Genomic DNA, 20,090 nt, shown 5'->3' on the forward strand with positions numbered 1-20,090 from the left:
TATTGAGAACTCCCTTCCTCTGTTAAAAGGGTTGAAAGATGGAGGTGAGGTTTCACAGGATTCATGGTGAGATGGAGGTAGGAAAAGGGCACACATTCAAACACCACGTCATGTATGCAACATTCAGTGCCAGGTATGTTTTATTCAAAAACGAAAGAAGCTCAGCAGTCAGTTGCTCTTGACAACTGGAGACATCCAGTAAGAAAAGAGCAGGAAATGTTTGAGATGACAGTGAACTTGGAGATACAACGATGGCTGGATATTTAAATGCTTGAGTTTCTTACTTATTTGCTCAGAATTTGATTTACCAATCCTGAAAAATACTCATCATCAGCTTTCATGCGCTAGCCTTTTCACCTGGCTTAATTCAAGTTGTAATATAAACTTTAAGATTGAGGCTGGCTTAACTTTTCTCTTACGTTTCATTCCAATAGAGACCCAAGGAACATCACAGTGCATACTCAATGTGACCAACTTTTAAATTGCTGCAAAAAGAACATAGTCTTCTTCACCTAGGAAATTGAGGGCTAACTTAAAAAGTTACTTTAGTAATTAAAGCTCCATAGAGTCCATTTGCAGAAATTAAACTGGAATTGGATTGGACCAAAATGACACAACAACACAGGAGCATCCTCAGCTGCAGCGTTCGAGTTATAGCCTTTGCTTAGAGGGGGTGTCTAAAATAAACAAGGCCGGGGGCAGAGATAAGTAAATAAATAAATAATAGCTTAAAGGTTGTGTTAGGGTTAGGGCTAAAGGAAGAGACTGAGAAGACCAAACTGAAACTCTGTCTCTCATGCAATGAACTTAAAAATACACATACAATAACGGAAAATTAGTTAAACATACAAAGCACCCAAACATTTAACATCCTGGTGATCACCACATCTGGGTGATACCGTCAAATGTGCGTTACCATGTTGGATGTGTTTTTATTTACATCCCCTAAAATGGTGGAGAAACACCACGAAACTCAGAGTTTGTTAATATTTTAGGACCCATTACAGATGTATGATTGTAAGGCTTTCATATAAGCTCAGCCCCCACTGGCTCCCACAGAACTTTAATCCTGCTCAGCTGCAAATGTGTTCCTCCTGTCTGTTAAACAGAGCGTTCAAAGAAGTCATTCAGTCTTGATGTAATTTTCTGGTTTCATACGTTTAAATTTGTATGAGATTACCTTTTGAAAGTAGTGGATTGAATCATCATTTATATGTAGTGGTTGTGATCTTTTCATGGTGGTGCATGGTGGTGCCAAACATCTTCCCCTGGCCTCCAGCTGTGGTTGATTTCTATCCCTTTTCTACCTTTGGTTTACATAGCAAAGAAGTCATATGTACATGGGAGGTAAAAATGTCTGTCCACTCCAGTTAACTTGTCTCAACATAGCCTAGGGGTTTAGGCAACAACCATGAATTGCAAAGGCTTTGGTTCATGCCCATCCATTCCCTTCTCTCTCTCTCTCTCTCTGCTGCTGGCAATTTAATTAAGGCACAAAATATCCCCAAATATATAAATGAATACAACTTTGTTATATCAGAAATATTCAGTCAAGAGAAAGTAGCTGGCCACAAAAATGTGTAGGGTTACTGCTGGCCTCTGAAAACTTGTTCATTATTTGCCCCCAAGCACTGTTAGCAAATCATACATTCAGACATGTTTTCATGTTGTCAAGCAGATGATATTGATTACAAAAGAACATACAGCTGTTAATCCAGTTTGCCTCAGACTAACGCCAGGGCCACACTGCCAACGAAGTGCTGCGAAGCACAGCGCACCAAAATTCTCGCGCAAACCCGTTCACATCATTTCTCCACGCCGGTCGACAAGCGCTTCTGCTCCCTGCTGTTTTCTCTGTCACATTTGGGGCTGTTTTTCCATCATGGGTATCTGTGTTCATCTCTCTCGCACTCTGATTAGTTACCACTGACTAATATGTATATAAACACACGCACATACAAAGTGCAATTGTCAAACGAGGTGTTTTATTTTGAAATTTGTTTTATTCTGAAAATTGACCGGATGCTGTTGTTGTTCCTTTGTTTGACTTCCTGCCCGGCTTGACACATTCGCTTGCGGCTCGCACAGAAAATAGACCAGACGCTGAAACGATCGCTGCAGCGCCAGCCGGTGTGGATGACACAATCGGTTAACATGGGCGCCGAAAGGAAACTTGCTTCGCTTCGAGACGCTTCGAGGCTAGTCGCAGCGCTTCGCGTCCGGTGTGGCCCTGGCGTAAGACTGAAACTAAAAGCTCCTGGTGTTTTTGCCCCAACACTTGATTTTTGCTTATAAATACCTAATTGTGGTAGCCATACTATATTTTCACTCATCTGAAGTGGACGGGGCTGTGCTGGAATAGTGTCAGGCTTTCAAAGATCCTGTTCAGTTGTCAAGTACTTTGAAGAGAAATGGCTCTCTGTCATCTATGCGTGAAATACAAACATACAACAACATATGCGCATACATTATGTATACACACAATAACACATGCAATACACGCACAGTTTCACACCCTACCTGCCTCTCGTGAAGTGTCAGGTTGAGGCACGGCACCCTAGATGCATTTCAATCACCCCGTCTGGGAAAAAACGAGAGAAAAGCCTTCCCCTGATACCCTGCAAAGCTAGATTTTCATTTAAATTTTCTGTCCCATCCACAACGGGAGAAATAAATGGAAACACATACGGGGGAGAGATATGTAATGTCATTAAAGTAGAAAAGTAATCATCTCAGGCCTCCTTTGAAGTCCTGGCTGTCAATTGTATTTGGTTGTCTGCAGGTCTGATTAAACAAACCGCAGAGCAGCAAGTTGCTTTTACAGCTGAACAGACATATTGGATTACATCAGGATTCCATACTTGAAACGGTTTGACTTCATTGAGTATCCACAGTGACAATTATCTTTGCTTAAAACCTAATTACATATAAAACATTGGCAGAATATCTGTTACCTTTTTCTGTCCTGTCATGGTTTTGTTTTTCATTATTGCATGTGAAACTTGGTGAAGAATCGTCTTAGCACTTGTGTGAACGTAGCAATTATAGTGCCTTATTAAATCAAGGAACCTTCGCGTTAAATTAACTTTCTCTGGTTGGTTAATTGACTTGCTCAGTGTCCTGCTGTGAATGTTTACTCCCAGTGCTATAAAGCCCCGTGTGAACGTTTCCCTTGAGTAGAGCCATGTCTGCCTCCCTCCTTTGCCAACCGTTTGTATCAGTATAAAAAACTTCACCTCATTTATCACACTGCATCTTGAAAATAATAAATAACTGAATATCCACATGTGGAGTGAGTGATGTGGCGTCGTTTTTAAAAAATGGTCCATGCTTAATACACTTAATTACTCTTCAGGGCAAAATTAGAAAAGTGATTGATTAGTAAGATAAGTATAAACAAGCATTATGCAAAAATGTTGAAGCTTTTCTAATATATTCCAAATGAAAATTAGGATGCTTGAACCATTTAATCTAAAAGTTATGCAGCTGTCTTGGTGATTTTTACCTTCTGAAATCCTTACTGAGCAGATTGTTGTAAGGTCAGGCTCCAACCATGACAGGAACAACACTTATCCTCGGCTATTTCCTGTTATTTGTTGGCCAGTTTACTGGATGTGTATCGGCCATTTTGCTCGAAAATGAATTTCATGCCGAGAAAATGGCCCGTGATGTGAAGATCATTGAACCAACCTGTCACAGTCTGACCAATGCACTGTGGCATATTTTCTTTTAATAGACCATTGAGCCTCACGCTGCTGTGTGGCTGCACTGTATTAAATTGGTCTAAATGGCCGCCCTGCCAGGGAGACAGAAGCAGTTGTTTGGATCTGTAATATTTCTTTTGATGTTTGACACCGCAGATTGCCTCATTATTTTATTTGTATCACATCTTTAGTATCTGAGGAGGGGAATCAGTGGACGTGATGAATGTTTTGTGTCTTGTACCAACCTAGGAGGAGCAGTATAGTGATTCAGTTAAAGAGAAGAATATTTCAGAAATCTATCTTCATTTGCGAGTTTTCGGTCTCTCCGGATTGGATACATTCTGAGAATAACAGGGCTGTACAGTACTGCAGAGCATGCTGATAGTCTGTCATGACATTTAACATGAGGACAGTGTCCAATTGACGATTTCTGTCAGTCTGATTTGATGTGTCCTCTAATTTGGCGTCGGACCTTTGTAGGCATCGATATATCCTACAGATCTCTATATCACACATAAAGTAAGGAGATATAAGTGTAGAAGATTTAACAAGACATTTGACCAAACTTTCAAACAGTGCTTTCAGAGTCAGAGATTACAGCATGTATTATTTGCAGCCTTTAGACAGTTCAAATCCTGCATTTGCAGGATCAATCTCTGAGGCGCTCTCAAGCAGAGAAGTTTGAACCCCGACTGGAGCTGCTGTAGTGATGCTTAGCAGCTTGAAAATGTAATTGTGACTGTGTAAGTGTCTTGAAATGAGAGCAAGACTAAATAAAACATTTGCCTCCAAATTTGGACGCTTAGAGCCTGTTCAGACTGGTATTAACATGCATCTCAGTGATCTGAATACAAGTTGACAGCCAAGACACATAGCTGGTAAAACCTGTGCCTATCACAGGTTTCCAGCTGACCACTTGTGTTCAGATTTTGTTACTGTGTAAAGAAGCTAAAACTGGAGTGATGTGATCATGTCTCTGGTGGCTGAATTCTCAACAGTCTGGAGTCGTTTAATAGATTTTTGATTCAGGCAAGAAAAGAGAGTGTTGCAGTGGCCCAGGCGTGAAGAGATGAAGGCGTATACAATTGTCTCAGTGTCTTTTAAAGTTAAAATGGATTGTATTTTTGAAACATTTCTAAGATGATTAAAAACATGATTGTACGACCTCTTTGACATGCTGCTCAAAACTTAAATTACTGTTAAACCAGACTTCAAGATTCCTTGCAACACGTTTGATATTATCCAATAGGGGAACAACCAAGGACAGAATTTGTTGAGTGATGTGCTGCGGCCAGATGACAACAGTCTCTGGTTTGGTGGGTTCAGCTGAAGACTTTTTTTTTTTTATATCCAGCTTTTAACATCAGTAAGGCAGTCACTGTCTGAACACATCATTCAAAGGTCTGTGGGTCTAACAGGCAGGTACATATGTGTGTCATGAGCATAAAAATGAAAAAGACACCATGTCTTTGAATAACGTGCCCAAGGGGAAGCATGTACAAAGAGAATAAAATTGGTCCCAGAACCAACCCAAGGCACACCATACTTACACCATACTCCGAAGCTGTACCAGACATCCCCACCTGCTGCCTCAATCTGTCTAAGAGGATGTTATGATCAACCGTGTCAAAGCTGCACTAAGGTCCAGTAGTACAAGGACTGAGCACATGCCAATGATCACCCATGACAAATGTTAATACCAGGTCTTAACAGGCTCTAAGACTCCAAAAACTGAGGTAGTTTCAGCTGAAACATTAAGTCTACATCACAAGAAAAAAATATCATGTTTCCCCACATACAGTACATGCAGAACTTTTGAAGTGGTTAAATGTCATGTGATTTTTCCCTTCTGTTATGCATATGTATGTGTGTCTTTGTGTACCAGCACGTCTTTTCACACTTCGCTTTGCAGAAATTCATCATCCTCCGGGCGGCATGTTTATATTTATCCCCCGTTCTATGCTGCTTTGTACATTTGTGAGAGATTCACACGTGTAAGTGCTCACAAACACACACACACACGCATGCACATGCAATATCTTCATGTTTCCTTTTAATTAATGACTATGGTGCTAATTAGAAGGCATGCAACTCCTCAATGCCCTCCGACTGTCTCTCATCCATTCTTAGATTCATGCCGAGCTTTATGAAGCAACACTGATGTTTTGATCTCTACTGAAAACAGCAGAGGCGAAAGAAGGGGAGCGTTTGTGGGATAAAATAACTGCACAGTGCTAGACATGATAAAGAAGAAAATTACAGCGGTTTTGTGTTGCTCATGGCTACACAACAAGGGTCTATGTCTATGCAACTGTGCATTGTATTGTGTTCTTGTGTTGCCTCTAAGTATTTTTTCAGCACACTCTGTTCAATTTAATCACTGCTGTATGCTCATTCTCACTTCCACAGTCTCCCCTAATGAGCGTGACACACTGACAGTGTCACCATGTTAAGCCTCTATTCTTTTAATTATCTTCTTCCCCACTACTTGGTGTGACAAAGGTTGCCTCCTGTCAAAGTTTAGTCCGCTTGGGTCACGATGGCATGGGGAGATGTTAAATGACCACACATTTAGCGCAGAGAAAAGTCTGCCTGTTTTCTAAGCGACCTGTTGACATGTAAGACTTTGATCCTGGATTGAAGCATCTGATTAGGAAGCTGAAGTCTGGAAGCCAAATAGCAACATTTAAATACTTTCACAGGAGTTGTGAAATGCAATTCAAACGATGTCTTTAAGACAAAGCGACTGTGTCTGTTTGGGTTTGTTTTGTTCTCCTGCTCCCACACAACACATATTTGGCATCACACGATGCAACAGTGAAAGCTGAGAATAACAAATTTGGAGGACAGGCAGGAAAACGGACGCCTTGACAATTGAGGAGATTGTTGAGGCCTCTTTAACAGCATGATTGATATCATTACCATCTGTCATCAGAGTGTCATGGTGTGATGATTGCGACTATAAGGATCCCCCACACATATAATAAAGAAAATGTGCCGTCGTTTACTAAACCACATATTTGTCAAAGATAAAATATGGCCTTGGGTTACTATGACAACCAGTGATTCTTTCATTTCTTAACAGATCTCACTTGTTCTCTGGTGATATAAATGTTAACAGTTTGCATTCAGGCTGCAGTTAAACCACAGTGATGGATTAACGTCGTCTGGCACTGCATGCTAATTTATATTCACCTGTAGTGCCGGTCAAGCTGCAGACATATTATCAATACACTGTATATTTTTACTGTTGAAAACAAAAAAAAACTGAAAACATAAATATACTATTTGGCTTTTCACAGCTGACATTTTGACATGTCAGGTGTTACTAATGACATTAACGATGGCTTTGTTCTGTTCAAGCGTTCTCGTACGGCAGTCTGACTTGTCATAGCAGGAAAAGCACAGGTGAAACTAATCTCCTTAACGATGGCTCAGTTCCATCAAGTGTCCCAGTCAGCCATGCCAGCCTGCATTTACAATACCAGTATCTTGGAACCAGTGTGCATAAATGGAATTCAGGTGTTTTAATGTTATCAGTTATACCCGTGCTTTTCTTGCAATGATGTGCCAAATATCTGCTGTGAAAAAGGTATATAGCAGCGCTCTAAAACCTGGCAGCTAAATAAAATCCAGCCATCAATGAAAGTAGTATTTACACCTGTGCTTTTTCCTGCTTTAAAATGCCATAGTGGCTTCTGTGAAAAAGGCGTACTGAAAGCATGAGTCTTGATTGCATGCTAATTTTACACTCCATGTACTAAATACCTGTTGTGCTTTGCAATGTAGGACAATAATGTTCAGTATACTACAGCACACTAACAATTCAAGCATAGCAAGGAGTGTGCATACTAACATTTTGAAGAAAGATAAAATTCCAGTGTGAATACACCACCCTCCTAAAACCCAGTTCAGACCAAAGATTTGTGAAGAGACAAGCTCAAACTTACAACTACTTGCAATGTACCGTTCTGCAATGTCCTGAAAATGTGCCAATTTACACCAATGTGACAAGAAATTTATTATTGATATATTTATTCTATATTTAACAGGAACAGTGCACAGCTACTTAGCTGCACCAGAGTTAGATATAAGCTAATTTTCTGTCGTCCCTAGACAGGAAACAGAGACTCATTTTTCTGCTCAAAGACACTGTTACAAAATTTAACATATTCATGCACAACGGTTTCAGCAATGACAATAGCAAGACAACACAACATCAAGTCATCGCAACAATAACAGCAACAACAACACAACTACAACACTAGGACACCATAACAACAGAAAAACTACAACATTAAGAAATAACAAGATGTCATAGTGTTAGATTAAGTGTTTGAGTTCATGTTGAATGGAGACATGATTGAGCTGGTCTTAAATTTCATCTTAAATTTAAAACGAACAAAGCTGTTGCACTGTCTTATCTCACTTGGTGCTGAGTTCCAATAGTTTGTAGCTCTAACAGAAAAGACTCAAACTCAATAGCTCTGTGTTGGTCATCCTAGATGGCCTCCCATTGTACGAACTCTTTTAACGGAGGAGCAGCCAGATCATTAAGACAGTGTATTGTCTCCACAACAATGGCTCTCTCTACTTCCGTTCTAACTTCCAGTTTTTCAGGCTTATTTTGTCCCTGAATGTCATTTGTAGCTTGTTATGATTTGCATAAAGATAGTAATAGTAAAACACTTGCTATCGTTGCGTTTCTAGTAGTAATTAAATGGCAAAAACATAAATCAACTTAAGCTTCAGGTGTTCATAGTAAATATGTTACAAGAAATTTAAGTGCCAGTGCAGATCAGTCAGTGAATGAGTAGGCTTTGTATGTGTGATATGCACATGTACGGAGAGTAGCAGCAGCAACCCACCATTCGACACTGCAACACCGTGAGGACGGAGACAGACAGCCATGCCAACACCTGTGGGAAAGACAATGAGATGGACTCAGGCTCAGCAGGGATGGAGGACTTTTGTCTGCCACAGCAAGCGAACACATCGTATACTGACAGGTTGACTTGACCAGCTCACTTCGCTACAAGCCAATAGGCTGTGGAAATAGTTGCCCGGCCTTAAGTTGTAAAATCAGCCACTGGAGTCTTGACAAGCTGAGTCGCAGGGGGCACCATCAGCCAACCTGAGTCACCCTGAGAGAGGCCAGAACACCACTGCAGATTCTCACTGCAGCGTTCTACGGTTTTGTCTCGTCCCAAAACTTTGATCTGAACTGGGCTTAAGCTTGTTAGAATTTATAGGCAACACAACATAGAAATGGGACACAGATCCACCCATTTTGAAGCCGAATGAAGTTTGATATACTTAAAAACTACCCATTAAATACCAGAGATATTTAATTCAATGTCAAAACACATTTTTTAGTGTTCTTATTTTTTATTTAGACTTGGCATCAATGTTGCAGACTCTCCCCTCACCATACGTCTCCCCATATCTGCCCCATCTCCCTCCCAACAGTGATGATGCTATTTAAGAAACCACTTGCATGCACAGTCGAGTGCATCGTTTCCCGCCTACTGCAGCTCATTTAATAATTGAAAATCACTCACTGTAGATGAAAGACAAAAAAAGAAGGTACACTGTGCACGGAGCAAAATCTTTGATATGTCACACTGCATTCTTTGTAAGCTTGATCTCTGTGCCCAGCTCCCATGTTTTGTCTGGATGTAGATGTTCTCTCAGCTGGGGGCTTCCAAAGGCAGGGACCACTGGGATATGTATATTTGCTCTGCTGTCAGCTTGTCAGAGCAGATACAGATTAATTCCAGTAGTGTCAATAAGTCAAAGCCACAGGGGTAAACAGGGGAGGAATTGCAAAGAAAATTGAGTCTTAGTGAAACAGAATAGTTGAGAAGCGATTGAATGATAGATTGAACAGATTAAGTAGGGACGACTTTAGAGAGGTAGCATAAGCTACTTCGGTTTCATTTTCATGTATGAGACTTGCAGAGAGACTGAGAAAGACTGAGCGAGGAACAAATGACCAGAGGCAAAGATTGATATCCGAACCAACTGAGGCACCCAATTAGGCTTTATGCTGCATACTGGCAGTATAGTCCCCATGCTATCTCTGTGCACTATAACACACACTTCTATATGTTTCTAAGGATGTGGTTATTGAGCTGAAATTAATTAAAAACACATCTTTGCAATGCACAGCCTCTTCCTGGGACATCTTCTCAAGAGCAGCCGAGGCACATTTCAGAATTCATTAGCTGCTTAATGATCATTGCCTGACTGGCACTCCCACAAATGTGCCAATCAAATTCGGAAGTTGAGATTTCGAGAGAGGTCGAGGACCATCCAGATACCATAGAATGTGTCTTCAGTTAATTGAGCACTCTTCTCTTCCTCTTGGTGGCTTGTAGGGGTTAAGAGTACACAAAAAAAAAAAAAAAAAAAAAAACTTTTTACAGCAGATTCATCGTCACTGGCAAGTTCAGCAACATCTTAACACAGTTCTAACTCTATACCATTTTAGGAGAAAGTTTTGGTCGTGTTCTGTGAAGATTTCCTACAACCAAGCAGGGAGGCTCATTCAGCAACACACAGGGAAAGGTCTCACTTAATGGGGATTGGATGCTCCGTTTCTGCTGCAGCTTCAATTTGTGATTTCTGCTGAAAAGACAGATGTCTTCTTCAAGAAAATTCTTTCCTATTGCAGGTTTCAACCCTTAAAAATCACCTCTCTATTAATTTCTCCCTGTCAGCTTACCTTACTTTGCACTTTCTTGCAATTCGGCTCGCTTCCACAAGGACTGAGCCTTACCTACATTCGTCTCAAAACAGGAGGAGGCATTTTATGTGCAGCTCTTGCATTTGCATCCGTTGTAGTGGCATTTGTTTCCTGGCAAATCCACTTGACTCATTGACAGATGGTTTATTCCTCTTTTTTTTTTTCTCCACCAGGTGTCGAGAGGGCTACCAGGGAATCCGCTGTGACCAGTTTCTGCCAAAGACAGACTCCATCCTATCTGACCCAAGTGAGTTTTCTACATTTTTCTACTTCGTGTACTGAGTGAACCGACATATACCATTAGAACATAACATCAAATTTGAACGCATAAAAGTAAACATGAGGGAAACGGAGGGGGTCGTGTTTTTTAGATCCTTCTGACGAAGTTCAAGTGGAGTTCTTATGAGTATTGATCCACATTAATAAAACACCAGAGAAAATCAAATGTTCACAAGCTTACATCAACATCTCCTGTCTGTGCAAACATCCCTCAAGACGGAGTAATATATTATAATATCAGGTTGACAGTATGAGTAGAAATCTGCTGTTTCGGTGTAATATATATTCACAGCTTGTTTATTTTCTTATTGCATATTTCCCTTGAATAATCTATCATGGTATTTCTTCAGAAATGCTGTTAGTCACAGCAGCAGTAGTGCAGTCATAGGTTGGTTTCCTCTCTGCACATTCAATTCTATTAGCATGACTAAACTTCCTCTGTGCATAATGCATCTACGTGCAATGTAGGGCTGTAAACTTCTGGTTGGTTGGTCGTTTGTAGATATGCTCTTGTCCAACCCAATTCTCATTCGTTGGTCAATTGCTGGTGTTACTTTAGTAAGGCCATGTGTCCACCAAAGCCTCTCTTTTCCAGCTGGAAATAGCAGTTGTTGTTCTTAGGCAGTTGTATTTATCACTCTGTGATGGTTGGTCTTTGTGGTATCTGTCCTGCCTGTTGTCCACTGTGACTGGTCGTCTGGTGACAGTGATGAACGCAACATTTTACCCATTGCCCAACCTTAATTTTTAGTCAGAAAACAGATGAATAATCACAGAAGACATTCAGATTTTATCATATGGATTTCATTTATAGTCTTCAAAAAGACACTGCCATTCAGGACTGCTTTACAAAGCTTCTGAAAGGGATATGATCACAGCAGAGCCCTTGCTGGATGACAAACGTTACCTTCTTGGCAAAAACTAGTAAGTCTCTCTTGCATGCAGTGCTACAGAGATATTTAATGCTACTAATGTTATGCTGTATATGACATAATCAACCCCAGAGTTAACTTCTTTAGTGTCCAGTATGACTGATTTTTCTCATCAGTCTTGTTCAGCGGTTAGTGGTGAAGGGGCTCACGCATGCAGCTCAGGTGTAAAAACGCTTTACAGATAACAGTGGACATAACGTGTATTTTTTATTTGAGGCATTTCACTTGCCTGAACACAGAGCTTATCTGCCCTGGACAAGTGTTAATGTCAAGACCTGTGACAGGAAAAAAAATGCTTTGGTGGACACACAATGCTACCAGGTAGCGGGCAGAGATACATACAGATCTTCATCTCCCACTGACCAATCGACTGGTTGAAGAGGAGGTAGAATTTCAGTCGACCACAATTTTCTGTGGTTCAGTACAGTCCTAGTGCCATGTGTAGATCAGTGGGTTTTAAAGCAGGCCCTCAGAAGCCACAGCACTGCTTGTTTTTGAACTGTCCACCCAGATAATTGCAGTCACAATAATTGCATTCACCTGGCATCCCAGGTGAGCTCCAGTCCCTGATTAGAAAAGTGGCATGGTTGCGGGTCTAAATTTGAAAACCAATGCTATTACATGCATTGATTCACAAAGTGAAGCAGGGCCACTGCAAAGTAGAAAAATAACAAGTATTCCTTAATAAATTCTGACAATGAATTTGATGAAAACATTGAATAATTAGTTAAAAAACAGAGCAGCTGCGCACATCCAATTAAATAGGTGCTGGACCAGAAAACATACATAAAGTCAAGACAGATAGTCTGCACACTTAATGCTCCCACTTCACATGCATTTATTTAGCACATCCCAAAAAATACTACTGGGAGCATCAAGTGTGCGGACTGTCCTTCTTGACTTTATGAAAACATTGAATACAATGCAAGAAAGTGCAATTTGCTTCAAAATACCACAAAATCAATACATCTTAACAACAGCATTTTTGATGATTCCAAATAATCTTCAGTCAAGTTTTCTTTAATGGTTAAGTAACAATAATTTATTGATTTACAGCAATTCAAGCTTAGATTTTCTATCTTCTGTTATATTTTCTTACAATTTGTCCGAATGTTACTTTTCCATTCTCTCTTCTATCCCCTCCTTTCTCAAATATCCTCTCCTTCTCAGACTAATGTCACTTCTCCCATTTCTTTATCTTCCAAACACATGGTCCTCTCAAAGTCATACAGCTGAGGGAAGAACACCAATTGCCCTAACTTCTGTCCTTACTGCTCGCTATCTATGCAGTATTAATTTCCCCGTTCCTCTCAGCTCATTCCAAAAAATATGCAACCTTGTCACTGGGGCACCAACGTCATGGCAGTACAATAGCTTATCTGTGACTTTTCCACCAACAAGGCGCACACTGTAATAGCACCATTTACCGTTAAAGGACAGTACTGTGCCTTTGGGGATTTATACCTCATAATTGTCCAATGTCAAAAAAGCCCTCTCTGCGGTAATATTATGAAATTTAAATTTCTCATTATGAATATGTCCTACTTGATTGCAAAGGAGAATGTGCCATAAATGAGACATGTAGATTAAATGTGGCAAATGCAACAACACTGTAATCACTTGCTCTTTGTTAATATCCTTTACTTTCCAGATCATTAATTAAGTCTCCGTAATGAGGTTTTTAATTCCAAGCAAGTATTAGGGTAATTGTCCTTGTTAGAACAACATTGGTGTTCACTGAAGTGACACCCATCGCTTTGTTTGTTCACCAAACCTGCTGACCTGAACACATTGGTAGCGAAGAACTATTACCATCCTCATCACTTAAACAATTTGTCAAATGTCAAACAGAAGCAGTTGCTGGTTGTGTTGCCACTGTATGTGTTGATCATCTTGAAGAAACCTTAGCCACTGAACCCACATGCATAAGGAGTGAACCGGCTCAATGTGTTATCAATTATCTTTGGAAAGTCAATGAGCTCAGTCAAAAGTAGCAACTTTCCGATCATGTTTTTGTTCCTGATCTCAATCTGAGTCATTTAATACTGGGTAGCCGCCAATAGCTACTCATTTTTGTTATATTTGTGTTTAATTAGCCTACATTAAAATTAGCAAAGAAACTTAAATATGTCTGATAGCAGAATAAATCCACTTGAAGGAAACTAAGGAAATACAGTACTACTTGTATGACATATTGTGGGTAAGCCTTATTGTATGGATGCCATAGGTTCTTGTGAAATGAGTGATTATCTAACTCTGTGTAGCAATGTACCTGTAAATTAAGATGAATGAAGAACTGATTGATTTGGTGCTAATGAGAGTTGAAATGGAGACAGTGTTCAATTGGTGCGCTTCCAGTTGATTTCAATTATTAATAGCATAACCCAGAATGTCTGTGCACATCAGGACAGCTCATGATTTAAAAGTGAGTTTTCACAGGCAAGCATACAACTCAACATTTCTGTGATTATCTAATTATAAAGTTAATGCCAAATGAATTTTTTCAGCCCAGATGAAGATGTTGGTATTGCACATTTCTGCAAACTACAGACACGTTATGTTTGTATGTTTCATATGCATAACTTCTTAAAAGATGTAGTGTTTGAGCTGACTGTGTCAGCTGGAGACGGAGGAGATGGACGGGATGGTGGACCACATAACATGTAGGCGAGACACCTGCCAAGCTGCAGACCACTGTGTGAGACCAACAAACAACACAACTGGTTGTTTTTCAGCGAGTCACTGTTGCGTTTCCACCAGGAATAGTGCCACAAAAAGTGATTGGTTTTTACTGAGACATTGTAAATTTTGTGCCACAAAAAAACAGGTATTTTAGGCTAAAACATGATCTTCTCCAAACCATTTCCAAGTGGTTTTTGTGCCTAAACCAAACCCCACATTTACCTCTACATTGTTGAAATGTAAAGCGTAAAGTCTCATTGCATTGGCTACATGATAACATACAAACAAAACATATCCATGGTTTGCAGAAAGGAACAATGCCATCATTTCTTGTGACAACTGGGTTGCAGAAGCAGTACAGCTGCACAACTGCATATAAACTCAAGACAACCAACTAAAGTCAGTGTTTCCCAGGAAACTTTCTTGGAAATTATTAGGAATGATTATAGACCTGTGAAATTTAATATGAGTAACTCCAGGAGTGAAGACGATTGAGTTTCGACATCCAGGATCAAAGTTGCTCTCTAGCAAACAAAAGTAAGTCTGTCGCTGAATATTAACCGGCGACTCTTTCAGGTGAATTTCCATAAAAATTGTCTTGGAGTTACCAAGTCATTACTGAGGAATGTGTGACTTGGAAAAAAAAGAAAGGCTTTCTACTTTTTGGTATCCCTGCTGAACCCTCAACACACATCCCCTACTCTTCTCTGTTTGTATCAGCTTTAGCTCACACCACTTTCCCTTATTCATTTCTGATCTCATTCATCTCTTCTTTGCAACTTTCTATAACTCTCTGCCAAATCTCTATCCTCAATTCATTGTCTGATATTAAGAATTGATCGGCCTACTTTCAGGTCATTCTTCTCACTGGCTTCCATCCCTCCTCTGACTGCCTTCTTTATTTCTGACACATCTCTGTTTTCTGTTCTCTACTACAAAACACAATGTTGTATAGCCTATGGATTTCTTTTTTCAGTAACACCACCTTTTTCTTTCTTCCTTTTTTCCCATTTTATTCAACTACTTGCTGCTTCAAAAAGTTGGTAAGTGCAAAGTTGGAAAAGAAGAGAGGCAGATTGTGGCCTCCCTCTTCTTTCCTCTCCCCCCCAGATAATCTTGTCACAGCATCACTCTCCTTGACTCCTCTGCTCGCAGCTCATCAAATCCTAATTTCCCGGGTTACCTTTGTGTCTCGTGCTCGAGCTTGCCTCAGTGTTGACATCCTCGTTCCCTCTTCCAAATTTCCCTCCAGACGGCCCCCGCTCGCCCCCATCTGTCTTTTGCTAACCTCCTCCGTGCCATCCTTTCCTCAACACGCATCTTGTCCAAGTGTCAGACCTCATCCCTTCTCCCTAGCCTACAGTTCTCTGTCCAACTCATCTCCTAAGACAAAGTGGCACGGGCCTCAGATGGACTGAGGCTTAAATAGTGCCAGCTAAAAAGGTTCACCAGCAGGGCAGACAAACGCTGCCAAGGACCTCTGGCACGCTGCGGCCTCGACGGAAGGGAAGGAAGGGCGCGAGCGAGGAGAGAGGCTGGATGAAAGTGGACACATCTTCTGAGCAGGGCTATCACACTGTCTCAGGGTCCCACAGGACAGAAAGGGAGTCATGACTGCAATGGCTAAACAAACAAAACGAGAGTGAGATACAGGGCCAGGCGGAGAGGGAGAGTTTGTCTTCTGGACAAAACACAGAGTACTATAACCTTTAGGTCAAACAAGTCAGAGCATTGTTTAAAAAAAAAATGGCTTTAAAAACTGCATATCAATATTGAATAAAAGGCATAGTAATCAATAATGGAATGCAAAGCATGAATAAATGCCAGACAGTCAGCCATAAAGCATTTTACAGACAGAGCAAGAGAAAACAAGGAAGGAAGTACACATATTATAGGGCAGCAGCTAATGAATTAATCATTGAGACAATAGAATATCAAGAAATAGTGGAAAATGCGGATCAAGTTCTGAGAGCAAAAGCTTTCAGTCATGTTGTTTTGTTTGATTTCTAATGTTATAAAACGGTGAAAAGTGGCTAATTTTCACATTTCAGAAGCTCGAACCAGTGAGCATTTTTCATCTCTGCTTGACGAGTTGAGCAATTTGGACCTTTAAAAGCAGTTGTCACAAGGTGGGCCATTTTGAAGCTCAAGCTGTGCAGCCAGATATTGTCCAAACTCACTGAATTTAATTTTAGATTGGTGGAGATCTCAAAGTTTCCAAGTATGCTGCACTAAATATATCAGGGGGAATGTGTGTGAAATGGTGCACAAAGCATCATTTGATGAAATGTTGCATCCATACATAACACAAAGTCTTGGGTTTGAATATTTTATTCAGCGTAAACAGCATATGGCTTCCACACAGTGGAGTCGGAACAAGCTGTTTCAGAGTGTGTGTGATACTGTCAGTGTGGAATAAGATGATTAAAAAACTTAAGGTGGGACTCCAAGATTCTTACAAGCACTGGTCAGTTTTGAGATTTGGGGCTGTTTTGCTTTCGTAACATGTCTTCTTTCAGACAAGTGAAAAGAAAATGTCCAAAATACACATTTCAGTGTTTAATTTAGTTCAGATTTCTACAAATGTATTCAAAATGCACATATTTGATTAATTAATACCTTGTTTGCATGTCTTACAATTTCAGAAAACTTGTAATAGTTAGTTTGATGTTTTATTTATTTTTGTGTGTGCTTTTATTTATGTATTTATTAATTAATTAATTTATTGTCTAAAAATATATGGAATTATACAATACATACATTTAAAGCCGTTTTAAATTTTTATTTTTTTTTTCTCATATTCTGAGCCAAAAATCTAAATTTCAGTAGCTCTTACATACTCTACACTTTTCAGTTTTGTTCTTGGTTATATTTTAAAGGTTTTTAAATAGGGGTTGGTTCATATATTATTCATAGCCTGATTTACACAACATTATTTTACTAAACATGACACAAACAGCATTTTCTGATTTATGGAGTGATTTAAAGAGATCCAAATTCCTCTCTGTAAAAATCTGTGACTCATACATGTCAGCAAATAAGCATTGTGAAACTGACTATATCCAGTGTCCAGATTTTTGTTCTGGAAATGTATGCAAATCAGCACATATTCAATTATATAGTGCTTCATTTGCGTATCAGAAAACCTGTAATTGTAAGTAATCAACTGGGGCATTGTGGTATCTGTTAGTTACCCCGTTTCCCCCTGTTCACCTGGGTGTCTCCCTTTAAGTTACATAGGGTAGGGAAAAAGGAGGATAGTTAATTGTCAAGAGGCTCAAACTAGACTAATGTAAACTGATTAATTGATTTACACATTTGTCATTTCAACATAACGCTGTCAATAGCGCTTTCAGCTTTGAGAAGAAAGATGCAAAGGTTTCATTGATGTTGTAGGCCTTTCTAACCAGGTTACGATAAGACAGAAATCTCAAATGAGTAGCACCCCTATCATTCTTGGTCTTGAATGTGGTATAAGACAGATCTCGCAGCTTTCAGACTTTAAGACAACGAAGGTGGAAAGTGTGCACATTAAACCCCAGTTGGGTTCAGGTACAGGAAAATAAAAACACCATAAAAACAGGAAAGAGGAAAGGTCATCCACACTCAGAACTTTTCAAGCTCCCAAAATATTTTTTATTGATGTAATGTTTCCACCTACAAGGTTTTTGTCGGACAAACAACGAAGCCTGATGGTCAAAACACTGGATCGATAAAAGTTCTTCTGGGACCTTGCAAGATTCAGCTTATGGACAGCTTGAAGATTTACACTCTGGCACGTGAAGGGTTAAAATGTGTGTGATGTAGCTAGGAGCCAAACCTAACCTGGTCTCTGAAAAACTCACAAAGATTTTCGAACCTTGTGTTTAAAACCAGAACAGAAGATCTCAGGGGCTGAACATGACTCACTGATGTGCGTTTAGTTCTCAAAATGCTGACAAGGCTCAACGGTGAGTATGTCACCAAACTCGCTTGATAGGATGTTTTGAGATCAAAGCTTTGTTTAGGTTTCCTCTGGATCTGTGAAGGGGGAACAAAGGCTTTCTGTTGTTATCCTTACATACAGTATGTCAAATCTATTCATTGGAGAAGAAACAGAGTTCAAGCTGCGTTTGTTGTCGAGACATCTTTTGTTGTTCAGTCTGGGAGGTTGCTGATTGGCACTGCCTATTTCTGAGGAACTTTCACAGGATAATGCAGTATTCATAAAGTAGACAAGACTCTAAATGTATTCTCTTTGAATGGTGTTGCCTCTTTTCTGCCCAACCTCAATACCTTTCTTTAGTACTTTCATCATCTATATAGCCCTTCCGCAATCATAGTCTCGGTCACAAATTGAAAAACATATTCAGCGTGTCTCAATCGAAAGGCCCGGGAGCCAACACAGTCTGGTTTTACGACGCTGCGAGGGTTGAGTCAGAATCAGCATACTTTCACCAACAATACAGGACATGCATCATATCACAGCCCATAGACACAGAGAGGGAGAGATTTAGCGATTTAAATCTAGAGACAAATTTAATTCACACTATCTTTATGAGATCTGATTTCATGCTTGACAGGTTTGTGTGCACCGCCGATGATAACACCGCAGTAATCATGCAAGTCCAATTTCCCCGAGAATACAACCCTGTGTTTCACGTTGTGTTGCATGTTTCAGTCCGTAAGATATAAAGGAAGCATAAAATGTGCAATTGCTTTAAGCTTTATGCTTTTATCATGGGCCAACTGTTGAGGCAAGGGCAAGTCACCTTGGTTGGATTCAATAATGCTCTACAGAGAAAGTGACACGTATTGTTTATTCACAACTGTGCAAATACTTCCATTTCTGCTCCAGCCTTGCAGTGAGGCTCACAATAGAATATTATTCAATTGAGTACAAGGAGGATTCGTGGTATGTATTAAAATGGTATGACTTAAGTGTCCTCGGGCAAAACAGTGAGAACCCTTGAGCTTCAAGGTTGGATACTCTGTGGCTGACCCTGTAGACACTTTGGAAATCATAAAAAACATCAGACACATGCCCATTCATGTAGTTTCTATCTTTATCATATAACAAAGTCACGATCAGTGTTGGACAGTAGTGTCACGACAAGTAGTTACTAACTTAACTACATTTCTCAGAGGCATGGTGATATTGTCACAACTTTCTGAGTAGCTTTTCAGTTGCCGTTGATTAAATCGATTAATTAACCAAGTAGCGCGGCATTGTCCACAAAAGTTTCAAGCTCTTCTTCCCAGGAAAAGCTCTGAAGTGCAGCGGACATTTTTCTGTGGAGGTCTGGATAAAATTCAGGATAATAAAACTGAGGATAAGTAATGTGACTGATGCCAGCACTACTCCGAGGCGTGTAGACAAGGGAAGCACATCCGCATGACATCACATAATAATCCTGCAGTTTATTACTGCTTTCGCTGTTGGTTTGTCTTGGCAAGACCCGCCCTACTCTGCCTCTGATTGGCCACATTGCACTTCTTGACACGTCTCTCTTGTGTCTTGCCCATAGACTGTATATATTTAGTGGATTTGCAGCGGACACTGGAGAAATAGACATGAGAAAAGAGCTAGAGAGACAGAGAACAGTATTTAGAGGCCGTGCACATGCCGCATCATTAACTGCCTAGAAAACATGAGGTCGGGCGCTGGGTGCTCCTCCTGTGCCTACTTTGTGCCAACTTTCAAAGTTGGGTATAAGGTGCTGCTGAGGCAGGTTGCATCTGAAGTTGTGAAGCGACCATAACCAG

At 40.1% G+C, this 20,090-nt stretch overlaps 1 protein-coding gene across 1 annotated transcript in view; it reads left to right on the forward strand.

Annotated features, from left to right (window-relative positions):
- Positions 1-20,090, forward strand: part of LOC125903352 (pro-neuregulin-3, membrane-bound isoform) — a 551,607-nt gene that overhangs the window by 410,886 nt on the left and 120,631 nt on the right. Inside the window, exon 3 of the mRNA XM_049600226.1 lies at positions 10,626-10,699. Coding sequence (XP_049456183.1) covers positions 10,626-10,699 — 74 coding nt within the window. The remainder of the gene's footprint in view (positions 1-10,625; positions 10,700-20,090) is intronic.

Source organism: Epinephelus fuscoguttatus, linkage group LG16 (assembly GCF_011397635.1).
Source record: "Epinephelus fuscoguttatus linkage group LG16, E.fuscoguttatus.final_Chr_v1".
Classification (NCBI taxonomy): Eukaryota; Metazoa; Chordata; class Actinopteri; order Perciformes; family Serranidae; genus Epinephelus; species Epinephelus fuscoguttatus.